Raw genomic sequence first — 21,145 nt, 5'->3', positions numbered from 1 at the left:
GATGTGGGATAGTGACCCATTCCCGACATCCTCCGGGGTTACAAAATTGCAGCAGCTTCTTCCCAACTTTTTACACACTCCTCCTTCTATGGCCGTTAACAGATCCAGCATATAGTGGTTCTGCATCGCCATGAGTCAACGCATGGAGCTCTACTTTGATGGCATTGAACCCATTCTCTGTATCATTGGTGGCTGGACTAGCTCCCATCAGACGATCTGAACCCACTTGGCGTTAGAAGCTGCTTGTACCCCAGAAGCCAAAAAAGATGAAAAGAAAGTCTCTGCTGAGTGAAAAAGTCGATACTCATCAGGTATTCTTCTGAGCAGTACAGAAGAGTCTTTTGAGATATAGTTCGATCTCTTCTTTCTTTTCAGCTGTTGAAATCGTTCTTTTTCTGGCAGCATACGAAATTCCTGTGTGATCTGCATGTCTGCTTCTCTAGGTGCTGGAGAGGTTGTTGGCACCTTGACGGGCAGTTCTTTTCCCTTCAGGTGTTGTTCCGGGATTACTAGTAGTACTGAGTGCAGGATGGCCAGTGAACACTTGCTCCTCCAGGATGATGGGAGGTGCAAGTAAGCCTGTCGCCCACAAACCCAGTAGTAATCCATCACAGCTGTCGTACCTTTTGTCATATCAGGGATCACAAAAGTGTGGTCTGTGTGTTTGCGCCAACAGGAACTGTTCCTTCATTGCTAAAACAAAGTTCATAGTCCATGTCTCTATGTATTCGCAGTGGCTTCTCCATTGTCGAAATCCATGTCAGCCTTGTGATGTATTGGGACCATATTTGCGCACACAGTCTCTACTCAGGCTATTATTTCTTTGCTGTATTCGATCAATCCATCTGCTGGGCACATCACCCTGCCATTTGTTGTTGACATGCGAGTGACCTCCCAAGGAAAAATATGGTGCTTGGAGACACTTGCTGTATTTTGTACTGCCATTGCATAGCGCTGGGGCTAGATCGATGCTCCGCAAATGCACGGTGTGTGCCTGAATTGTGTCCTTTATTCTACATAGTGAAAGATGTACCAGGTATTGTGCCTCTATAGTAGGGACTGGTTGTGGAAATAAAACCTTAAGAGCCCCTGACGCATGTGGGATGAGTGCACACACGTAACAGCTTTCATTCATCACATTCCTTCCCACAGTATGCATATCTGAGTACCAGCTATTAGACGACTTTGAATGCTGAATGTCAGAAATAGAGCCAAGGCCCAACCCCTTCAATTAATCATACGTCATTTGTACCTCCCATCTTATTCGTCTAAGAAAATCTGTGTGGGAGGCCAGCAAAAAGTAAGACATTGTTTGATTCTTATTTATCATAGACATTCATACAATTGTTCTTAAATCTACTAACATTATGTAACTGTCCAGCCCCCCTTTATATGGCCACTCCATATAACAGACATACTTTCATACACTCCCACATCCACAACAAGTGTCACACAAAACAATATAATCGGTCTACCAAGAAAGTATAATGCAGAATTCCTACAATGAATTACATTCAGTTTATCATTATCCCTACATAACAGGGAGGTTTGAACACGTCAGTCATGTATCCTTGCTTATTCCTGGAGAGGAGAAAAAAAGTTTACAGCGAGAGAGGAGAAGGAGAGAGAGAAAAAAGAGAAGAGAAAAAAGTGAGAAAAGAGATGGAAAAGGGAATGAGAGAGAAGAAAAAGAGAAACAAGAGTGTGAGAGAGAAGAAGAAAAAGAGTGAGAGAAAGAGACCTTTTTTCCACCAGGGCCGACCGGGTTCTAGACCTTCAAAAATTTACATTTTTTAAGAAAAGATAAAAAAATAAAAACAATTAAAAAAATCAAAAAAGAAAAAAAAAGGAAAATCAGGGGTGTGCCACTGCACACCACCCTGGCATGGATCTTTTACTAAACATCTTGTTCATCAGTTATGTCCTTGAGCCGTCAATTGACCTTTGTAATGCACTTGGTGGTCTTCGGACATCCGAGAGATGCACCCAATATCGCAAATCCTGCATGCGTATGGCGAGAGGCATACAGAACACCACCTCATATTGACCTTAAAACTTGGGACTGTTCCATCGACGAACAACATTTTCACGTAGATCAGCTCCCCCCAGGTAATAATAGACCAGTTGTGGCAGATATGTTTGCAGTTGCTATCCCTTCCAGTGTGTCCTGTCCTTCGCTCCTGGGTGGCGCAATCTGTTGGGAGATATATTTGACAGCATGTGTTAGTGCCGTTAAATAGTCCCTAAATTCCTCTCCTAGTACTGTCACTGCTTGATGTGGATCTGACGCTTTCCTCACTTGGGATATGGGGGTTTGCATGCACCTCTCTGTGACTATTTCATGTGGTGTCAAATGGTGGTCCTTACTAGGCTGTGAGCATAAACTGAAGAGGGCCAAGGGCAAACAGTGTACCCAGTATTTCTTCAACGTGCAACACCATTTTGACAGTTTACTTTTCAAAAGCCCATTGATCCTCTCTATAACCCCATTAACCTGAGGGTGGTAAATTGAGCACATTCGATGTTTTATGCCCAATAGCGCTGCGACATGCTGAAACAGCGCATTAGAGAAATGTGTGCCATTATCCAATCTCAATACTTCGCACATGCCCCATTGTTGAAATACCTCTCTTACCAGGAACCATGCTGCATACTTTGCATTTGGGTGTTCATATGGTCCTGCTTCCACCAACCTTGAAAAGGGGCAAACCACCACAATAATGTACCTATATCCATTGCACTTTTCCACCATATCTGCATAATCTATATGCAATAAACTGAACGGCCTGATAGGGCGAGGCAATCTACCGCTTAATGTCTGTAATGTCATCCCTGTGCTGAAACTTTGGCATGTCAGACAGTGTATTACTTTTTTCGAAATGCTCTCCTGGAGGTTTGGCAAAAACCAGTCCTCCCGAATATCTGCCAAAATATATTGTTTGGAGCGGTGGGAGGGGAAATGTAGTTGGTCAAATGCGAAAGAGAGTAATTCGATTCTTGGGGCATCACCACCTTCCAAAAACTCTCCTGCCTTCACAATAAATCAGTGGGAGACTGTTTGCATCCCCCCCGCAACCATAGGTCCTTTTCCTCCTCAGGAGCTCTCCTGAAGAACTTCATTCTTCCCTCCATTACAGCATCAACACTGCTGCCCCTGTGTTCCTCTGTCTTGTCTCCGGGTCAATTGTTGATGACCCATCAACATATAGTATATCTCCTTCCATCAATGGACTGTCAGAATCGGAGTCCTCGGATTTGTGACTCACCTGTTTGCTTCTTGCGGTTTTCTTCTTTGAGTGCGCGCGTTTCTTTTTCCTGGATGAGCGTGCCTTGTAAAGGTAAGCCCTGGAGTCTTCTGAATCCAGTCTGCTGGACTTCGGAGAGGCGCGGAGGTTCGCAGCTCCTGGTTGCGGAGACGCCGAGGATCGGGTACATTCAGTTGTTCCAGGAAGAGTCCAGGAAGAGACCAGGACGGAACCAGGATAAGAATACAGGGTAAAAGGGTATTGAATGAGCAATGGGAAGAAGGGATAACCAGGAAGGAAAGAACCAGGGTTTACGAAGGCAAAAGGGCTAACACGAGCAAACAACTTGCCGGACGAAAGGCAGGCAAGCAGAGCGTTGGGACGCACGGAAGCGCGGGGGCGAGACTGTTTTCAAGGGAGCATGAGGTCCGCACGGACAACTAGACCGCTCCAGGACATAACGTCGGCCATGTTGAAGGTGACTGCATAAGTCTATTGACTGAAGGACCAGGCAGACCAGAAGGGTCGATATCGTTGATACATGACATGGACTGCATCTAGCTTTAGATTTACCCTCCTCTTCACCCTTGTATGTAGCAGAGTCATGCGTTTTTCAGGTCATCATCAGTGGATGCCTCTGTCAAAAATGTAGTGGGATTCAACGTCCTTACTATATGAATGTGAGGTTTGGATGTTATAATCTCATATGCAGAGGATCTGTGAGTCATCAAGGTCAATTTAGACCTTTCCAAATGGCATATAGCAAATGTTCCACAAACAAGGTAACAAAGCACCCTATGACAATCGTGGAACTTTCTCTATCGCAAATGCAGCCGCTGCGAGTGCTTGTTTGCATGCAAACTGTCCCTGCATAACTGAGTCGAGCGTCCCCCTATAAATAGCCAATGGCGTGTGGCCCATTGTGCCCTTTTGAGTCAATACTGCAGTCATGAGCTGTGCATCAGAATGGGAAAATAAATAAAACTCTGTGAATAATCCAGAGTTGCTATAACCGGGGCCATGCAAATAGCTTCTTTCAAGTCCTACAATTGTCTATTCATTTCTTCAGTCCATTCCAATTTACTGTTTTTTTGTCTTCTGTTCTTCTCTGAGACTTTTTAACAGCGGCCTTGTGTAGGCTGTGTAGTCTAGGACCCATGCCCTACAATAATTACATAAGCCCAAAAACTGCTGCATTTCCTTGACAGTACTAGGCCTAGGGGTGGTGGGTACTGCCTGTTAGGGAGAATTCTCCGTTAAGGCTAATTTCCCAAACCTTTGGAGTCCCCCAGCAGCTTTGCTGGATTTTTGGGGTTTAATTTTTTCTCCTGCTAAGAGTGAGTCTCTTTTTCTCCCACTCTTAGGCACCATTTGAGGATGTCCTTTGACTATGTACTGTGTTTTAAGGGCTATGGGGTCTTTTACTCCATAGGGCTTCATGTGTTTTTGGTATATGTGTTACACAGCACCCTCAGTGCAGTAACACAGGGGTGTCATAGTGACCCCCAAACATAGACTCCATACCCTGGGACTGACTACTGTCTCCCAGGGCATGTAAAGTCCCCATTGACTTTACTAGTCTTAGATTGTGAACAGAACCAGTACAAACCATCATATTGAGGAAGTACTGGTAGGGATAATTTGATTGCCCCTGGGTCTGTTTTCCAAGGGGGCACTGTCCAGTCCCCCTTTGTAAAGTTTCTGGCTGGTGGCAGTGGTTACGACGCAAAATATTCCACCGGAATATTTCCTATGGGATTTTCCCATTCTTTTTAAACACACCACCTTTTTTGGTGCAATGTTAAAGATACCGTCGGGTTATTTATTTAATATTTATTCCCCAGTTGGGTCTTTTTGCCAGTCCTCGGTTTTAAAATGGCTTTTGTGTTCACCTCTGTAACTCCAACCCAAGTCGAGCCCTTTGTTCCACTTTTGGCGGGCTTCTGCACAGAAGCCTCCAAAAGGGGTGCCACTCTGTCTGGGTCTACAGGATGTGTGGGAGGGGGGAATAGGCACTCTGGACTGAGTTGCCTTGGCAACTCAAGTCGCACTCTTGTGTGATTGGCCCAGTGGTGAGCCGCCCGGCTCACCACTTAGTATGTTTGATTGACAGCTAGGCTGATGAATGGGGGTTTTGCTGCATAAAAGCAGGGCTTTGGTGACTGGAACTTCAGAAGTCGCCACAGGACCTAAAGAATCTGAAGAGGGGAGAAGCTGAGCGATCTACAACGACGACACCACCGATGGAGCCCTGCTGTACAAAACTCACCACTTTCTCGACGACAGAGAAGATCTTCTTCCAGGAGAGTCTTCTTCCCTTTGAGCTGGTGGGACCAACCAGTTTGTCTTTTTTGCCTTCCTGGATCGTCTCGTGGTCGAATCGCCCGTGCCAAGCACCCCGGCGGCCGGATAGCAACGCTTCCCCACTACCGCAAATAAAAGGGTAGTACCTTTTAACCGGGAAACTCCGCGGCTGGTTTCTTCCCTGGCAGTGCAACAACCTCCAGCTTTCCTCCGCGTCGAGATCATCTCTTCCCCTGGAAAAAGTCCCTACTTGCACCCACTGCCAGGAACAACGGCCCCCGCTGGAGCCTTCTCACCATTTCAGGTACTGTGTCCCGCCTGGTCTCCCTTGCAACAGACTGTCCAAGGTGTCCCGTAAATCCTTGACTCTCTATCCTGGGGTGACCTCGGACCTGTTAACATTACCTTTCTAACTTGGTCCAACCTCTTTTTGACTTTCCTGCAAAGACTTTGAGTGCATTTCCACTGTGTGATCTTGGGCACATTCCGCCTTGCTCTCTCCAAGAGTGGGCCTGGCCTATGAACTTTTTGCTCTACAGTAGACCCTGCCTTTCTTGACTTGCTGTGGTTCTTTAAAAGTGTTGGTACTGTGTGATTTTCCTATTCTACCTTTCTCTCCCTTTTTTAACAAATTATTGGAGTGCCATCTATGCGCTCACCTCTGTTTTGCTAAATAAGTGGTGTCTTAGCCTAGACTTGTCAAATAATTAATTAGGGAGGTGTATATATTTCTAGTGACTGTGTTTGAACTTGCTTGACATATTAGTGCCAGTGTATTTTTACAAGTGTGTTTTTAAATAAATAATTATATACTTTTATACCAAAGCTCTGGTCAGTGTTTGCTTGTGCTACTGTATTTTTAGTCCTATTGTGTATACTCTATATACTCCCTAACTCTTCTTGAGAGAAGTCGGACTGCTCAGCCACAGCTACAGCTACCAGGTATATCCGGTTGGTACAGACTGCTACCAATTGGGTTTACTTCTAACACCTGTAGTCTTAAACTTTCTGCAGTGGTCCCTAAGGGAACTGCACAGGTTTCTGCCTAACATTGCCGCCGCCCTATCTGGTAGTATTTTCTTCCCGTTTGCAGAGATAAGTTGCCCCAAATATAGTACCTCCTGTTGGCAGTATTGTAGCTTCTTTTTATCTGCCTTGTACCCTTTGTGAGCTAGCAATTGCAATAATGCAATAGAATCCCTCCTGCACTGCTGTTCATTTTCCCTACATACCAGCAGATCATCCACATACTGGATGATCGTGCTAGGCACCTGAATATTTCCCAAGTCGGCATGCAGCACTCTATTGAAAATAATCAGACTTTCACAGTACCCTTGAGGCAATCTTGTGTGCTCGAAGCGATGTTAACCATGCATAAACACAGTGAGAAACCAGGATGGAGAGGGATTGAGAAGAATGCATTCTTCAGATCCACCACTGTGAAGTAGGTCGCTGTCTTGGGAATGCTACATAGGATCGTCGCAGGATTCAGAACTACCGGAAACTCCTTCTGCACCACGTCATTAAGAGGAAATAGATCCTGGATCATCCTCCAATTAACTCCTGTTGCTTTCTTGACGGGGTAGATGGCCGTATTACACAGGACGTGGATGGCACGATGATCCCTTGATCTAATACAGCATGAATAGTGCCTTTTATCCCTTCCTCCGCTTCCCTTGACAACAGGTACTGCCGCACCCTTGGGAGTACTGCTCCTGACTTCAACGTAATCTGAAGTAATCTGTACTGGGGTCACATCTCTTAGTAACCCAACATCATGCAGATTAACAGTCCATAATTGCGCTGGCAGATATTGCATGTCCTCCTCAAAAATAAAGACGGTCACCAATGCCATCAGGGGGCACTGTACCTTCCTATACTGCCCATGATATCACATGGGATGCAGATTTCCAAGATCATCTTCCCATTCTGCTCACTGTCCTCAAATAACATCAGTAATTTCCTTCAATTGTACTGTCGGGTCTACGCATAGCACCGTGCACCACTCACACCCTTCCTGATCTGTTCCAATCAGGACACACTACTAGTCCTTGCAAATCTAATGACAATATTGTTCCCACCACCACCTCGGGTGGCACCACGGATTGGAAAAAAAAATCTGTGGGCACTCGCCAACATTTTGGCGCAATTTGAGGCACTGCTTTTGCTAGTGCCTTGATGCCATAGACAAATATGTCTGCGACCACAGGAACTCCACGGACTACTGACTCCCTTGCCATTGCATTGATTATTACCATTGCTCGAGCTACACAGATCAAAGGAGTGGAACACACTACCCCCTGATCTGTGAATGATATAGTTACATTTAGTTTACTGAGCAGATCCCTACTCAACAAGTTCACAGGGCAACTCTTATGAATATAACAAGGGGGAACATACTACCTTTCCTCCCACTTTTATATCCAGCTCAGTGTACGGAACCGTAGAAATTGCCCCAGTGAATCCCTGCGTGTCAAGAGTTTTACCTGATAATGGAAAGTTCCCCTCCATAATGCATGATTTAGTTGCACCATACCATAGATATAAATTGCTTGTTTCATAATTTCACCTTCTTCCGGGTGTGTGGTTGCAAATAGGACTGGACACGCGAGTGCTCTCTGTGGGCTGTCCTAATCAGAATACATATTTGTCCTGGGGAACGGAAAAGGGCCGCCCCCGCCATCGTAACTCTCTGGAAGAGGGTGCCAGTTCCCCCTGCCATCCTGTTAAACTGTTCCCTCACCCTGCTGTGGTTGTTGCCCACATTGCCCTTGCCGGTCAGTCCCATAAGGGAACTGATTTTGAGCCCCTCGCCCAAATTGCGCAATTTCTGTTCGGTATACTATACAAGATGGGAATGGGGAAGCCTTTATTTCGAAGATAACGGCTAATACCAAAACACCATCCCTGAGGCTATTGAATAATGGCGAGCTGACAGAGGCGATATTAGTCTCTAGGGGCTCAAAGCAGGGGTGCCCCCATCCCCACTCCTGTATGCCATATACCTAGAACCCATTCTAAGCAGGATTAGGTCCAATACAGATATTGAGGGTGTTCCTTTCGGGGGAAAGAGCAAAAGGTTGCAGCGTTTGCAGATGACATGCAGCTAATGTTAACCAACCCGGGGAATTCACTGGAGGCGATTAGACAGGGAACGGACTAAATTGGGGGAGGTGGCAGGGTTAAAAATAAATAAGAGCAAATAGAGGTGTTAGGCCTGCAGTTAACACAGGAGGGGGAGGGAGAGGTAATGGCCAGATCACTGTATGCGTGGGATAAGAACAAACTGAAATATTTGGGGGTATACCTCACCAAAACGGTGGATCAACTGTTCGAGGCCAACTATCCCCCCCTGCTTCAATCCATAAAAAAGTCACTGAACAGATGGGTGCCCATTGTCAATATCCTGGTTGGGCAGGATAAACGCCATAAAAATGGCGGTTCAGCCGAAGCTGCTAAATGCGTTCATGGCTCTGCCCATAAGGATACCGAAGTCCTATTTTAGGGCACTACAAAAATACATACAATCGTTCATTTGATCTTGAAAGAAACAGAGGATTCCTCGCAAACTGATGCAACTGCCCAGGACTAAAGGGGCTATGGGGTGCAGATCTCATTGCATATTATCGGGTAGCCCAAATTAGATTGGTGAGGGACTGGTGGAGAGACGATAGGGAGAAGAGATGGAGAGAAATGGACAAGGCAGTGGTGGGCCCTAAAATAGCGGAAGTCCTATGGCTACCAAGGGAAGACCGACCCCAAAATCATGTACTGCAGCACATTACAAGCCCTGGTTGGGGACACGTGGGACGAGTTATAAAACACTCTGGAGCGGGATGGTAAGGGGTTTGAGAAATGGCAGGATGGGGGATGCAACAAACTACGTGACCTATTCGAAGGGGACATAAAAACATTCTTAAGATGTAAAAGCGATTTTGGAGTGGGGGAAGAGGCAAGATTTCAATATGCCCAACGGAGGCATTGGGCATTAAGCCCTGGAAATAGGATTGCAGCGACGCGAACATTAATCCCCTTTGAGAAATATGTGACAACCAGTTTGGGGGGAAAAACATTTAGTTGGGGACTTTTACAGGCTGATGAAAGAGGGGGAGGAGGAAGAGCGAGAAAGTTCATGGCGAATTGGGAGAGGGAGGCAGGGCAGGGGGTTGAGCAAGAGCTCTCGGCCTCCCTATGGACGAATATCCATAGGCTGGCACACTCGCTGCAGATCCAGGAAATATGGCTGAAACTGATGTTCCAGTGGCATCTCACCCCCAGCAGACTGAAGAAAATTAACCTGAAGGTCTTGGAGAAATGTTGGAGGGGTTACGTGGAGGAAGGAACTTAGAGGCACATTTGGTGGGGCTGTCCTGTTGTAGGGAAGTTCTGAGACATGATCCAGGAAGCTGTCAGGGGTATTATGGGGGTGGAGAAACAGCCCAACGTGGGTATGATCATCTTGGGGTTGGACGGAGGGATAGAAAACCTGGCCACGAAGGCCCAGCGGAAGGTCTACGTCTTTCTGGGGATGGCGGGTGCATAAGTGGTGACACAAAAATAGAAAGCAAGAGATCTGGTGGACGTAGCTTCCAGGTCCTAGCAACGAAGCTATGGAATTCGCTACCTAACCCTCTCAGAGTTGAATCCTCCTTCCCGGCCTTCAAGTGCAAAGCCCAAGTCCCAAGTCTGGCTGTCCGCCCAAGACTTGCAGTGACTCTGCTCCTATGTCCCCACAGTCATAATAATAGCATTATCGACTTACTGTTAGAACCCGTCTTTGTACATTTGTATATTTGCTGTATAACCTGTATATTTTGTTCAAATGCTTTGTCTGTACTCATTACATTGTTCTGTACTATGTCCGAATCTAAGTGATGTGCCCGGATACCTTTGGGCCTGGTGCGCTATATAAATAAATAAAATACAAATACAAACCACCGACTGAACATGAGTGGGTGACCAAAATGTGGAACTTTGTTGTAATGGAAAAAGTGAAATATGAGATCAGGGGGAACCATTCTAAATTATTGGCAGACTGGGACTTGGTATTGCAATTTCTTATGAAGGATGACATGTCATGATGCCAACCCCGGGGAACCAGACCAGGTCCAGCAGCCCCGGGAGCAGGCATCACGTTCCCGGGGAAAGGCCCAGCGACCCCTGTTAGGGGCCATCTGGACACAGTCCTGGCGCCTTTGGCGCCAGGCTCATATGAGACTTCAGTCCTGGCGCCATAGGCGCCAAGCTCATAAGGGGAAAACTTACCTGGACTTACCCGATGCAGACCATGCTGCAAGGGATCCAAGCCCTCAAGAGGCCTAGAAGGGACTACTTTACCTAGGGACTCTTTTGCCACTCGGGTGTGGCGGTGGAGGAATACTTACCTGGAACTACTTTGGAGGCTATTTAAACCACGCCCGAAGAGCAGCACACGCTTCGCGTTATTCTGCATCCAGCAGCGTAACGCTCACCGTGCCTGCAGCAGCATCCAGACTTCAGCCACGCCCGCCTCAAACCCGGAGCACCTATAAACAAGGGAAAGTAGGAGAAAGGTTAGAACCAGAACATGTACCAGCTTCTTACCGGATTCCAGAGCCATCGCATCGTCGAACCAAAGGAAATACTTTATTTTTAAACACGTCGCATCGCCAGCAGCAGCGCCGCGCTGCACTCACCGTTCCTCGCAGCATCCTCACGTTTCACTGCAGCCTCCCGCATGTTCCCGCCACATTCCGGCACCTAGGGGGAGATAAAGACAATAAGGTGAGCCAAGGGAACATTTAGAGGTATACTGGTTACCACCCTAAGACCTACCTGATTTACCACCGGGGGAACCTCGGGTCGGCGCAGCTCCCACTGCACCATCGCTGTACCCCAGCCCCTAAGGCGAAACAAAAGCACAACAGGGTGAATGAAAAGGACAATCAAGGAGAGCCACCTCCCGCCATAGACTTACCTAATTTTACCACCGGAGGTATAACTCCTCGACTCTGGTTTTCTCTCAGCACCTGAATAAAGGAGAAGACCACAGATTACGGGATTGGATAGGAGTGATGGTCAGGCATTTGAACTCTTACTAACTGCATACTTACGGCGTCTTGCCGGGAGAGTCAAAATAGCCTTGGAACTCACCAATTTCTTCGACCAGTGGAGCAACTGGTCCATCACGCGCCCCTGTGCTCGAAGCAGGATGGAGAGCTCACCCCTTCAAACCATAAGGTGAGACTTTAGAGGGGACATCGGAGGTGGTCAGTGGGGAGAGCAAAGGGGGTGAGGGGAATTTACGCTCAACTCCACGGGTGGTTAATTCCCCTTTCTCCATTCACAGAAGAGTACTCCTACCGGCCAGGCAAACGACACATCTCGGCCCTACGCATTACGCTGGAGGAGGCCGCAGCAGCCCAGATCAGACCGGCGCCTATGTGGGAGTTAGGTGAGCGTAACACACAAAGCGGGTATGGTGCCCAAGGAAGGCTCAGCTCCTGGAGCTGGCATGAGGATCACCCCGTACAAGTGGCGAAGAACGGAAAAGGGGACGAGAAAGGGAAGTCGACTGGGAAAGGTGAATAAGTTGCTCTCACGGAATGTGGTAGAGAAGACTGCAGTGAGCCGGGAAGGGGAGGGAGGAGTTGGGGGTGGGGGGTTAGTCGTTTGGGGGAGGGGGGAGTTTAAAGATTATTGTAACTCTGAAAAATGCCAAAAACATTTTGGGAAAAAAAAAGAATGTAAGTCAGGAGTATCTGGGTACATCTTTCGTAGGGCATACATTGCCCTTACTTCATTACAGGCTGCTCCATCATGTTCATTATCTGCAAGGATTATCCCAGGGTACCCAGCCTTTACCCATATGACCCAGCCTGGTCTCCAACTATGGCGAACGGTAAACTCTTAAGGTCTCCTAGTGCTAAGGCTATCCCTGCTGTTTGTTTCTCAAATTCATAGATCCATTTACTGGTTCCGGCTGTATGCTAGGGGAGTGCTTTAATCAAATAATTTGTGTACATTTGAGGCCATGGCACATACTACGTTATTGCTACTCCTTTATGTATAAGAGGCATCTGCATGTCTATTTTGTTTTCAACACCTTTTTTAGTATTTTTCTGATCTTGTACTACCACCATGTGGCAGGGATGGATTTCTCGCTGCCTCCTCTCCTCAATCTCTTTCCTCCACTGCCTCTACATTATTTCTGCCATCTTGATATTCCCCATTCATTTTCCTCCGCTGGTTCGACTTCTTGCCCCAGAACCGTCCATGCCCTCTCCACATCATCTTTTTAACACAAACATTTCTTATTGCCCCAGGGTTGAATCTAACCAAAAAATCTCCTGACTTCCAACCCCCTATTTTCTGCACCGGAACCGTTATTTTTGGTGTTACTTGTCCAGTTTATTTTAAGCTGACCAACCTTTCCCACAATGCTCTTAACTCGTTGTCCATATCTGCTTGTGAACCTCCTGGGTCACTGATGCTACGGGCATGTCAGTGCTTGTGGATGGGTTATATGGAGGTGCAGAAGCTTCTGAGGCCCCTCCCCCCCCAGTTGCTGATCCTGACTATACTTTTGTTGACAATTTCTCTACCACTGGAGGCTTATAGACTGGATTTGTATACCCTACTGCAAGTTTAGGCATTACGGAGTATATCCCCTTACATTTGATGGCTTTTTTTATCTTCCTGATCTTCCATATCCTCGAATAACCACCAGAGATCTAAAATCTCTTTTCGTTTTGTAACTTTTTTCCCTTATATTTTGCTGCTAAAAAGATGGCCATTTTTTCTAGCGTGTTTCTGGTATGGGAGCCCCGCTCTGGCCAGGAGCAGGACCACCCCCCTTCCTTTGTTTCCAACACCCATTGTATATGATTTTTTTCTATCCTGTCATAGTACAGTGCCAGGGCCCGATGAATATGTCTTATTGGTGTTTCTTCCCCCATACTAATATTTTGCGCACCCCTTATGCTTCACAGATCCTACTGCTATGCTGCGCATGCTGCTGCTTGTTACACAGAAATGATTGACTAAAATCCAGGCCCATTCCTTACACGCAGCGACACATTTTTTACTTATATCCTTGTAGTACCACCTTCTCAGATTTTTTAACATGCTGAGGATCCCATTGCTTTTATCGTCATAAAAGAATTCCGCATGGCACTACCTTCTCAACCTACTATGGCTGAGGATCCCTAACCTCCTGGTCTTTATACGCTGAGGCTCCCTTTCTTCTCAGTCTTTACATGCTGAGGCTCCCTTTTTCCATTATGAAAAGTACAAAAACAGAAACACGTGACAATTTCAATATACAACCCAACTCCTAGCCAATCTGTACCTTACCACATCACCAAAATCCTAACCAATCTATATCTTAACACATCACAAAAAGTCCTATCCACTCTATGTCATTTACCTCGTACTCCATCCATTCACACCTCACATACTTCATACACACACGTTCCCTTCTTGTTATCTCTTATAAGAGTCTGTTTACATGTGCATGTTCACCTGAGTTTCTCTGTATCAGGGTTCAATACCGGCCCGTTCTTCTCTCTGGAGCCACGCCCCACTTCAGAGAGCAGAGAGGATTTCTATTAAAATGTCTCTTTCTAAAACTGTTCAGGAAACTCGTTTTTTTTATTTGGAGGACTGGTCGCTGTAGGTGGGCATGACTCTTTTCTGGAGAAGTGGCCTGGAGCCTCTGCAAGGTACAGGGAAAGCTGGGATCACGCCGGGATAGCCACCACTTGTAAGGGTGTCCCTAATTACGCTCACACCAGACATCTGTTGCCAGAATTTCTCGCACTGCTCCAGTTTAGAAGACTGAGCAGGGAGCTGTACCTCCAGTGGCAGTGGCTCTCCAAACAACTCTTCATACTCCCTGGACCACAAATGATGACTCTTCTTCTTGGAGGAGGAGCAAGAAGAAATAGTAGTTGAAATGATTGGCTGTCCCGTTGAGTGGTTGAAGATGATGGATAACGAGACTGGGCAGATTCTGTTCCTTCAATGAGATTAGAGTGACCTCTATATGCAGAGAATTGAACAATCAGAATGTACTAACATCACTGTATGGTATAGATTTTTAAACTAAATTACACATGTTTTAGACATTATTCAAACGTATTTTTACTCACAAGTCGTATGAGCTGTCGGTCCAACCACCTCAGTACATCAGGTCCTTCTTCAGTCTCTGCTCTGTACACTGCAAGCCTGGCCATAAGCACAGCAGCAGCCTCCTGGTCAAACGAAGCAGCAATGTTCTGGATCTGTGATTGTGCATCTGCCCAACTAAAATAAATAATAGAAAAGTCATAATGCCATTTATCCAAGCACATCTTCTAGCACAAAAGCAAGTAAAAGTATAGAGAATTTAAAATAAACGCTAGTGTACTTGGTGTGATAGGACTCGGTCACTTCTCCCCAGGGAGGAGCCTTTCCCTGTGAGGCTAGGGAGGTAAACCCACTAAGCAATATCCTCCCTAGGGGTAGAGGTAAGCATGACCTTGCCGGGAGAGACTACCCACTTGGGGACAAGGACTCCCGTTCTTATGGGGAACTCCCGGAGCCAGATATCCCTAACTCATCGTCAAATAAATCTACTGAAGAAAGTAATGAAGAACCAATCAGAATTTATTATTGACATCCTAATACTGTAATGGTGCCTGTAGAGGAAAACTTGAGTCATACTGAGAAGAATGATGATCACGAGTCAAATAGAAAGGAAGGACTTGAACACTGCGCTAGCGAAGTCGCAGAGCAGCGTGATAAGAAGAGGACGAAGACCTAAAGTGGGAGCTCTCCCACGAGATTCAAACTGGCTCACGACGATACACAGAAGGAAGAGTGGATGTGCAGCGTCTGATGCAAATTGGAGCCCAACAGCAGCTGTGGACACCTGGCATTCATGGAGAGAAGAGAAGCAAAGCACTGAGAGGGACACAAGGCGTCCCTACCTTGAACGAGGAACAAGTGGTGGCGTGACCACGAACAAGCCATGGTGGTGTGAGGAACTAGGAATGAGACGCGGGCAGAAGGGATTCATGGTTTTGTTCAAAGACTTTTATTGACAAAATAAAAGGGGATTGGGAAATGCCTCTCTGTCCCTACACTAGGAGGTTTTTCCCTAACTCAAACAAAGCTAAGAGTGTGTCGGATGTCAGAATGTCCAAAGCAAAATGTCCTGTGTGTCCAAAGTACTATTCTGGCCCTCACATTCTAAAATTCAACTCTAAGGTGAAAAGGGAAAGTGTCTTTGGCCTTTAGTAATGTATAAATATTCAAAAAGGAAAATGCGTATCTCCAACACAAAAGTTCCAGAAGGATAGAGTTCCATGTTCTTGGGGGGGGTGTCCTTTCAACTGTATTTCTCTTCACACTATATATCAGCTCCTTTAGTTCTCTTGATCAACAACACAACTGGTACACAAAACAACTTGTCTCTTAAGTCTTTATCTTGTTAGGATACCTGGTGTACTCTCCTGCCAGGTTTTCTTCCATCTTTAATATATTTTCACAGCCTTTTCCTGGTCTTGATGTGCTCTTATCAGGACTTCTTGGCGTAATATCTTTTACACAACGTTCAGCTTCACCATGCCTGGTATACTTTTCTGCCAGGACTTTCTCATATGAACACACTTGCAACCTGCATTTGCCAGGCATACTCTACTGCCAGGGCTTTTCATACATATATACTCTCGTGACTTGAATGTGCCTGGTATACTCTCCTGCAGGGCTTTCTCACATATTTTCTTGCATCTTCAATTTGCCTGGAATACTTACCCCTGTCATGGCTTTTCTCATGTGGGCTCTGCGCGCGCTTCCAAACTTAATAGTCTCTTACATTTGTTTTATCCTGTATTGTATCTGCCTGGTATACTGTCCTGCCAGGGCTTCCTTTATATGTCTATTGCATACCCTTACAAACTTGAACACGTTTTATACTGGTTTCATTCTTCCCTTTAAAGAAATGCTCACTTGCTCGTTCTCTTTCATGTGTTTTATCACAAGTGTTCATTCTCCCCGGGAATCCCAGTTCCCCCAGGTGGACTCACTGGCTCTTGCTGCCGTATTCGGTTTCTCCCTTGGCAAGCCAGTGGTGGTCGTTCAGCATTTCCTTCCTTCTCGCTGCGTCTGTTTCTTGGCTTCTCTGCCTCTCGCAGTTCCTGCTGTGCTTTTCTGCATCGTTTCGGGCTTTGGTAAGACGGAGGCTACCTAGGTCCAACACCTGCAAATTCCCAGAACCCTTTGGTCAGCTTCTGGTGTTCCCGCAGCATGTTCTCACTCGCGGTCAGCTTCCCTTTTCCTTGAGCTGGTTGGATCCATGGAACACTCTCCAGCCCCACGGTCTCTCGGTCAATACAGTGAGGAGCAGCGTTCTCCCACCAGCAGCATGCTTTAGTCAGTTGCTTTGCCTCTTTAAATTTCACGGCTGCAGGTATGCACTTGCAACTTCTGCTCTTGGCCTCCATTGACCTGCATTACTCGGCTCACCTTCCTCGTCACAGTATTCTTGTATCATGGGAACGGATGTCCGTTCTTGACGACTTGCATGTCAAGTCTGGGTAAGTGTTCTCCGTGATCTTTAAGGGCAAGTCAGTTCTGGATGACTTATAGGTAGAATCTGAGAAGGTGTTTTCATGAGTCTTAAAAGGCATGTTTGAGGGGGCGTGGCCAGCAATGCCACCAATATGGCAGCTCTGTTGATGACCTCAGTGTGAAGCCCGTCGGACCGTTAGAAATATAGTGTTCCCCAACTGATGCCGGAGATCAGAACACTAGCAATCGCTGTCTGAAGGGGTCTGCCAGCTAATAAAGGTTTGGAGTCCAAAGAAATGAGAATCTCCGAAACGGCGTATCAGCTGTGGCTTCCTTCTAAAATGGCGCTGAGGTACGGATAACGATGCAAACAAGCAGCATTCCTGGGGCTGATCACGCAGGGGATAATCCATTCGTTCTACTCTTTGCTGACCTACCAAGCGAAGGACTGTCGGCCCCAGATGAAAGAATTAACCCCACTCCCCTGGAGCCAGCGTATGACACTATGAGGCACAGGCGGCGCGCAGACCACAGGTGCGTTAGAACACCCCTCGAGCAGTAAGTCGGCTGCGCCTCCCTCACCGCTCCTTTCTCAGTCGGCACCCAGTTCCCCCAAAACGGTCTCCTGAACCTCAGCCCACGGTAGCAGCCCTGATGCGAACCAGCAACCAGCAGTCCCTGTATGAGGTCTGCACTTCACACTGGCTCCCGTGGCCCGCAGCTCTTCCCAGGAAGGACAGGCAACACTGTATCTGGGATGGTAACACGCTTGGGAGCCCGGTGACACGGGACAGAAGGGCCTGATCCTTCCGGTGGCACCTTGGACTGTGGGATTCTGGGGACCCACGCGTCTACTGCATCGACGGTGGCCCAGTGCTAGAGGGGAGACCCGCCGTCCCTCGTCTGTGATAAGTGGACAACGGCCTCTCATGCTAAGGTAGGAAGCGCGGACACCCCCCTACAGTGAAACCCACGCTCCCCAGCAAGAAAGCAACAAGCGGGTGGTAACGAACGCTCCTAAAGCCTAGAATCTGAACTTTAACCCTAACAGCTTGGCTTCCCCATATCTCCCACCAGCGAATCACTGCTCAGGCCCCCTGCCACTACAGCCGACTTGCCCAGAACATAACTCCTCCAACAGGTGAAGGCGGGAACAGCTCCTGGAGCCCAACACCCCCCCCCCAGGGCAACACACAGGGGATAGGTTTCCCCAGGGACCCTCTAGCCAGCCTCTGTTCACACTCTGATCCAGGGGCACCGGGCAGTAGAGGACCTTTAGGAGGTACAGTATTTCTCAGGGACCACCAAAAGCAGGGACTGCCAGCCACTTTTACAAGGGACTTGGCATCACCACGGGTCGCCCTAACCCGCCTCTGACTCCCGTCCCTGGAGAGAAGGAGTAGACTTCTGGAGACACCTCAAGGATTGGGAATCTGGAACACCCACAGTACAGTGAAGCTCCACACCCACCCCCAGGAACACCGCCATGGCTAAAAACCTTAAAGCCCAGAAAAGCGGGGATATTACCACCATGCTGCTCCCGGCAGAGAAGGGGAAGAAATTGGAAACAGCAAAGTCCCCACCCTGAGCCCCATCAGGCCCCTCAAGGCAGTTGGCCACCAAAGAGGACATTCAGTTGTTTATGCTTGACATCAAAACAGAATTCTGTAGCTGCATGACTGAACTAACCACCAAAATAGAACATACGGACCAAAGAGTGACGGAACTGGAACCAAGACTGGGGGACGTGGAGGAGCAGGCACGAGATCAGGTAGCCACCCTACTTGAGGTACATCAGAAGATCCGGGCCCTGGCGGATAGAAATAAGATCCTGGAGTATACGCAGGAGGACTTGGAGAACAGGGCCCAAAGAAATAACCTCTGGATTAGAGGAGTGCCCGCATCAGTTCAAAACCGAGATCTAGCGGAGTACATAGGGGATCTGTTCCAATCCCTTCTGCCACATCTGGAGAAATCTCAGTTTCTACTAGATCGCACCCACAGAGTGCGCACTAGCCGGGGGCTGGAATCAGAATATCCTCCGAATGCTATCACTGAGTCCACTTCTATACAACAAAGCATGAGATTCTAACGGTAAACCGCACCCTAAACAAACGGATATTCCAGGGCTCTCCCTTACAGATCTTTCAGGACCTGGCGACTGCAACAATGCAGAAACGAAGGGCCCTCCGGCTCTTGACTCTTTTCTTATGGGATCAAAAGATCAGATGCCGTTTCCCACCGCCATACAGTTCTCCTATAAAGGGGTGTCCTGGTCGATCTCATTGCTGGAAGATGCCAAGGGAATCCTGAATATGTCTTCACCAGACTAGGGAGGCAGCTGATAGTTTTTGGCATTTGGAAAGTTTGGAGTCCACGGTTTGGACTCAGTGTTGTTTTTGGGTTGTTTGTTTAAAATCTCGGTTTGGAGAACAAAAACAAGAATTCTCACGCCTGGAATGGCAGCTACCACCCACCTGACTACCCCTCTCCCCTTCCTCCTCTGGTGAAAGAGGAGAACCTAGAGATACCTCCTCAGACTCCATTTCGTTTCACTGAATGTCACAGGGTTGAACTCTCCTGTAAAATGAAAATCTATTCTGAAGCGACTGAAGGATCTAGAGGGTACAGTGACTTTCCTTCAGGAAACTCATCTTCTTCCGGAGGATTACACCCGCCTTCAAAGTAGAGACTTTCCCCAAGCAATTTTTGGCCTCAGGGAAAATAAAAAAAAGGGGGGACAGGGATTCTAATGGCAAGAGGCGCCCAGTTTGAAGAGTTGGACACTATTAGAGACCCTGGAGGCCAGTTCATCGGAGTAAAAGGTATGCTCTTGGGTCAACTATACTCATTGGTTTCGATATACGCGCCAAATGAGGGCCAATACCTCTTCCTTTGGGGTCTGGAAGCGCCTCTCCTTCCTTTTCTGGAGGGTTAAATCATCATTGGGGGGGACTTTACTGGCATCCCTGATACGGACAAGGATAGAATGAATGCCCCTCTCCCCCAAGGATTTCAGGATACCCCTGAGAATTCTTCATCTGTTCAGATCGCTGGAGGTGGTGGTTGCCTGGAGAGTACTGCATCCAGATGAAAGGGACTTTACCTTTTTTTTCACAGTTTCACTGCTCCTCATCTAGTATTGACTTGATCCTGGCTTCGCCCCAGCTTATGTCATTCATAAACAAAGTGGACATCGCCCCAAAGGTTCTCTCAGACCATGCCCCAGTGCTGCTTCAGATTAGGGCCTGGAGTCCAGCCCCGTTGACCAGACCACTACGATGGCGTCTATGTGAACCAATCCTGAATGAAATGGCCCTAAGGGATGGGGTAGGGTAAGCAATCGGGGACTATTTTTGGGAGAACCCCACAGAATTAACCTCCCCAGCCACTATATGGGATGCAATGAAGGCAGTCAATCAGGGGTATTTTAATTGCTCACACATCAGCAAATTATAAGCAGAAAAGACAAACTAGGGCCTTTCTGGAACAGGAAATCTCAGAGATCAAAGATAAACAGGGGTGGTCGCCCAAAGTCCACTCAGCCCTTTGCATAGCTCGGAACAAACTAGAGGCCCTATGCGCTGAGGAAACAGCGTAAACCCTGATGTCTGTTAAACAGGGTAACTATGCAAAGAGCAACAAGGCCAACCAACTTCTAGCAAGGAAACTGGCACAGGCCAAAAAAAGTAACTTAATCATAGGCCTCAAAGACCAGCACGGGGTAACCTAATATGGGGAGTGGGATAAACTACACCTAGCACAGGCCCATTTACTACAGACCACGTCTAACTCAGGGAGCTCTGTCTCAGCCCAGAGAAAGTACATTGAGGAAGCGGTTCTGCCCAGTTTAGCCCAGGAAGAGTTGGAGGCACTAGAAGCCCTTATCCGAGGAAGTGGAGGTGGTAATAAAGTCTCTGAACCCAAGTCCCCCCGGCCCTGATGGATTTTCACAAACATTTTATAAGCTCTTTAGTAGCCAGCTGCTCTCTACCCTAACAACTCTTTTCAACTCCTTTGGTGAGGTGGGTAGCGTGACCTCCTCCATGCAAGCCTCTACTACG

At 47.3% G+C, this 21,145-nt stretch overlaps 1 protein-coding gene across 1 annotated transcript in view; it reads right to left on the bottom strand.

Annotated features, from left to right (window-relative positions):
* Positions 1–21,145, bottom strand: part of SEC23A (SEC23 homolog A, COPII coat complex component) — a 1,668,754-nt gene that overhangs the window by 303,696 nt on the left and 1,343,913 nt on the right. Inside the window, exon 14 of the mRNA XM_069637506.1 lies at positions 14,681–14,834. Coding sequence (XP_069493607.1) covers positions 14,681–14,834 — 154 coding nt within the window. The remainder of the gene's footprint in view (positions 1–14,680; positions 14,835–21,145) is intronic.

This window comes from Ambystoma mexicanum, chromosome 14 (genome assembly GCF_040938575.1).
Source record: "Ambystoma mexicanum isolate Mex_15411 chromosome 14, UKY_AmexF1_1, whole genome shotgun sequence".
Classification (NCBI taxonomy): Eukaryota; Metazoa; Chordata; class Amphibia; order Caudata; family Ambystomatidae; genus Ambystoma; species Ambystoma mexicanum.
Note: the sequence above shows the minus strand (reverse complement) of the source record. Positions and strands in the feature narration are given on the sequence as shown.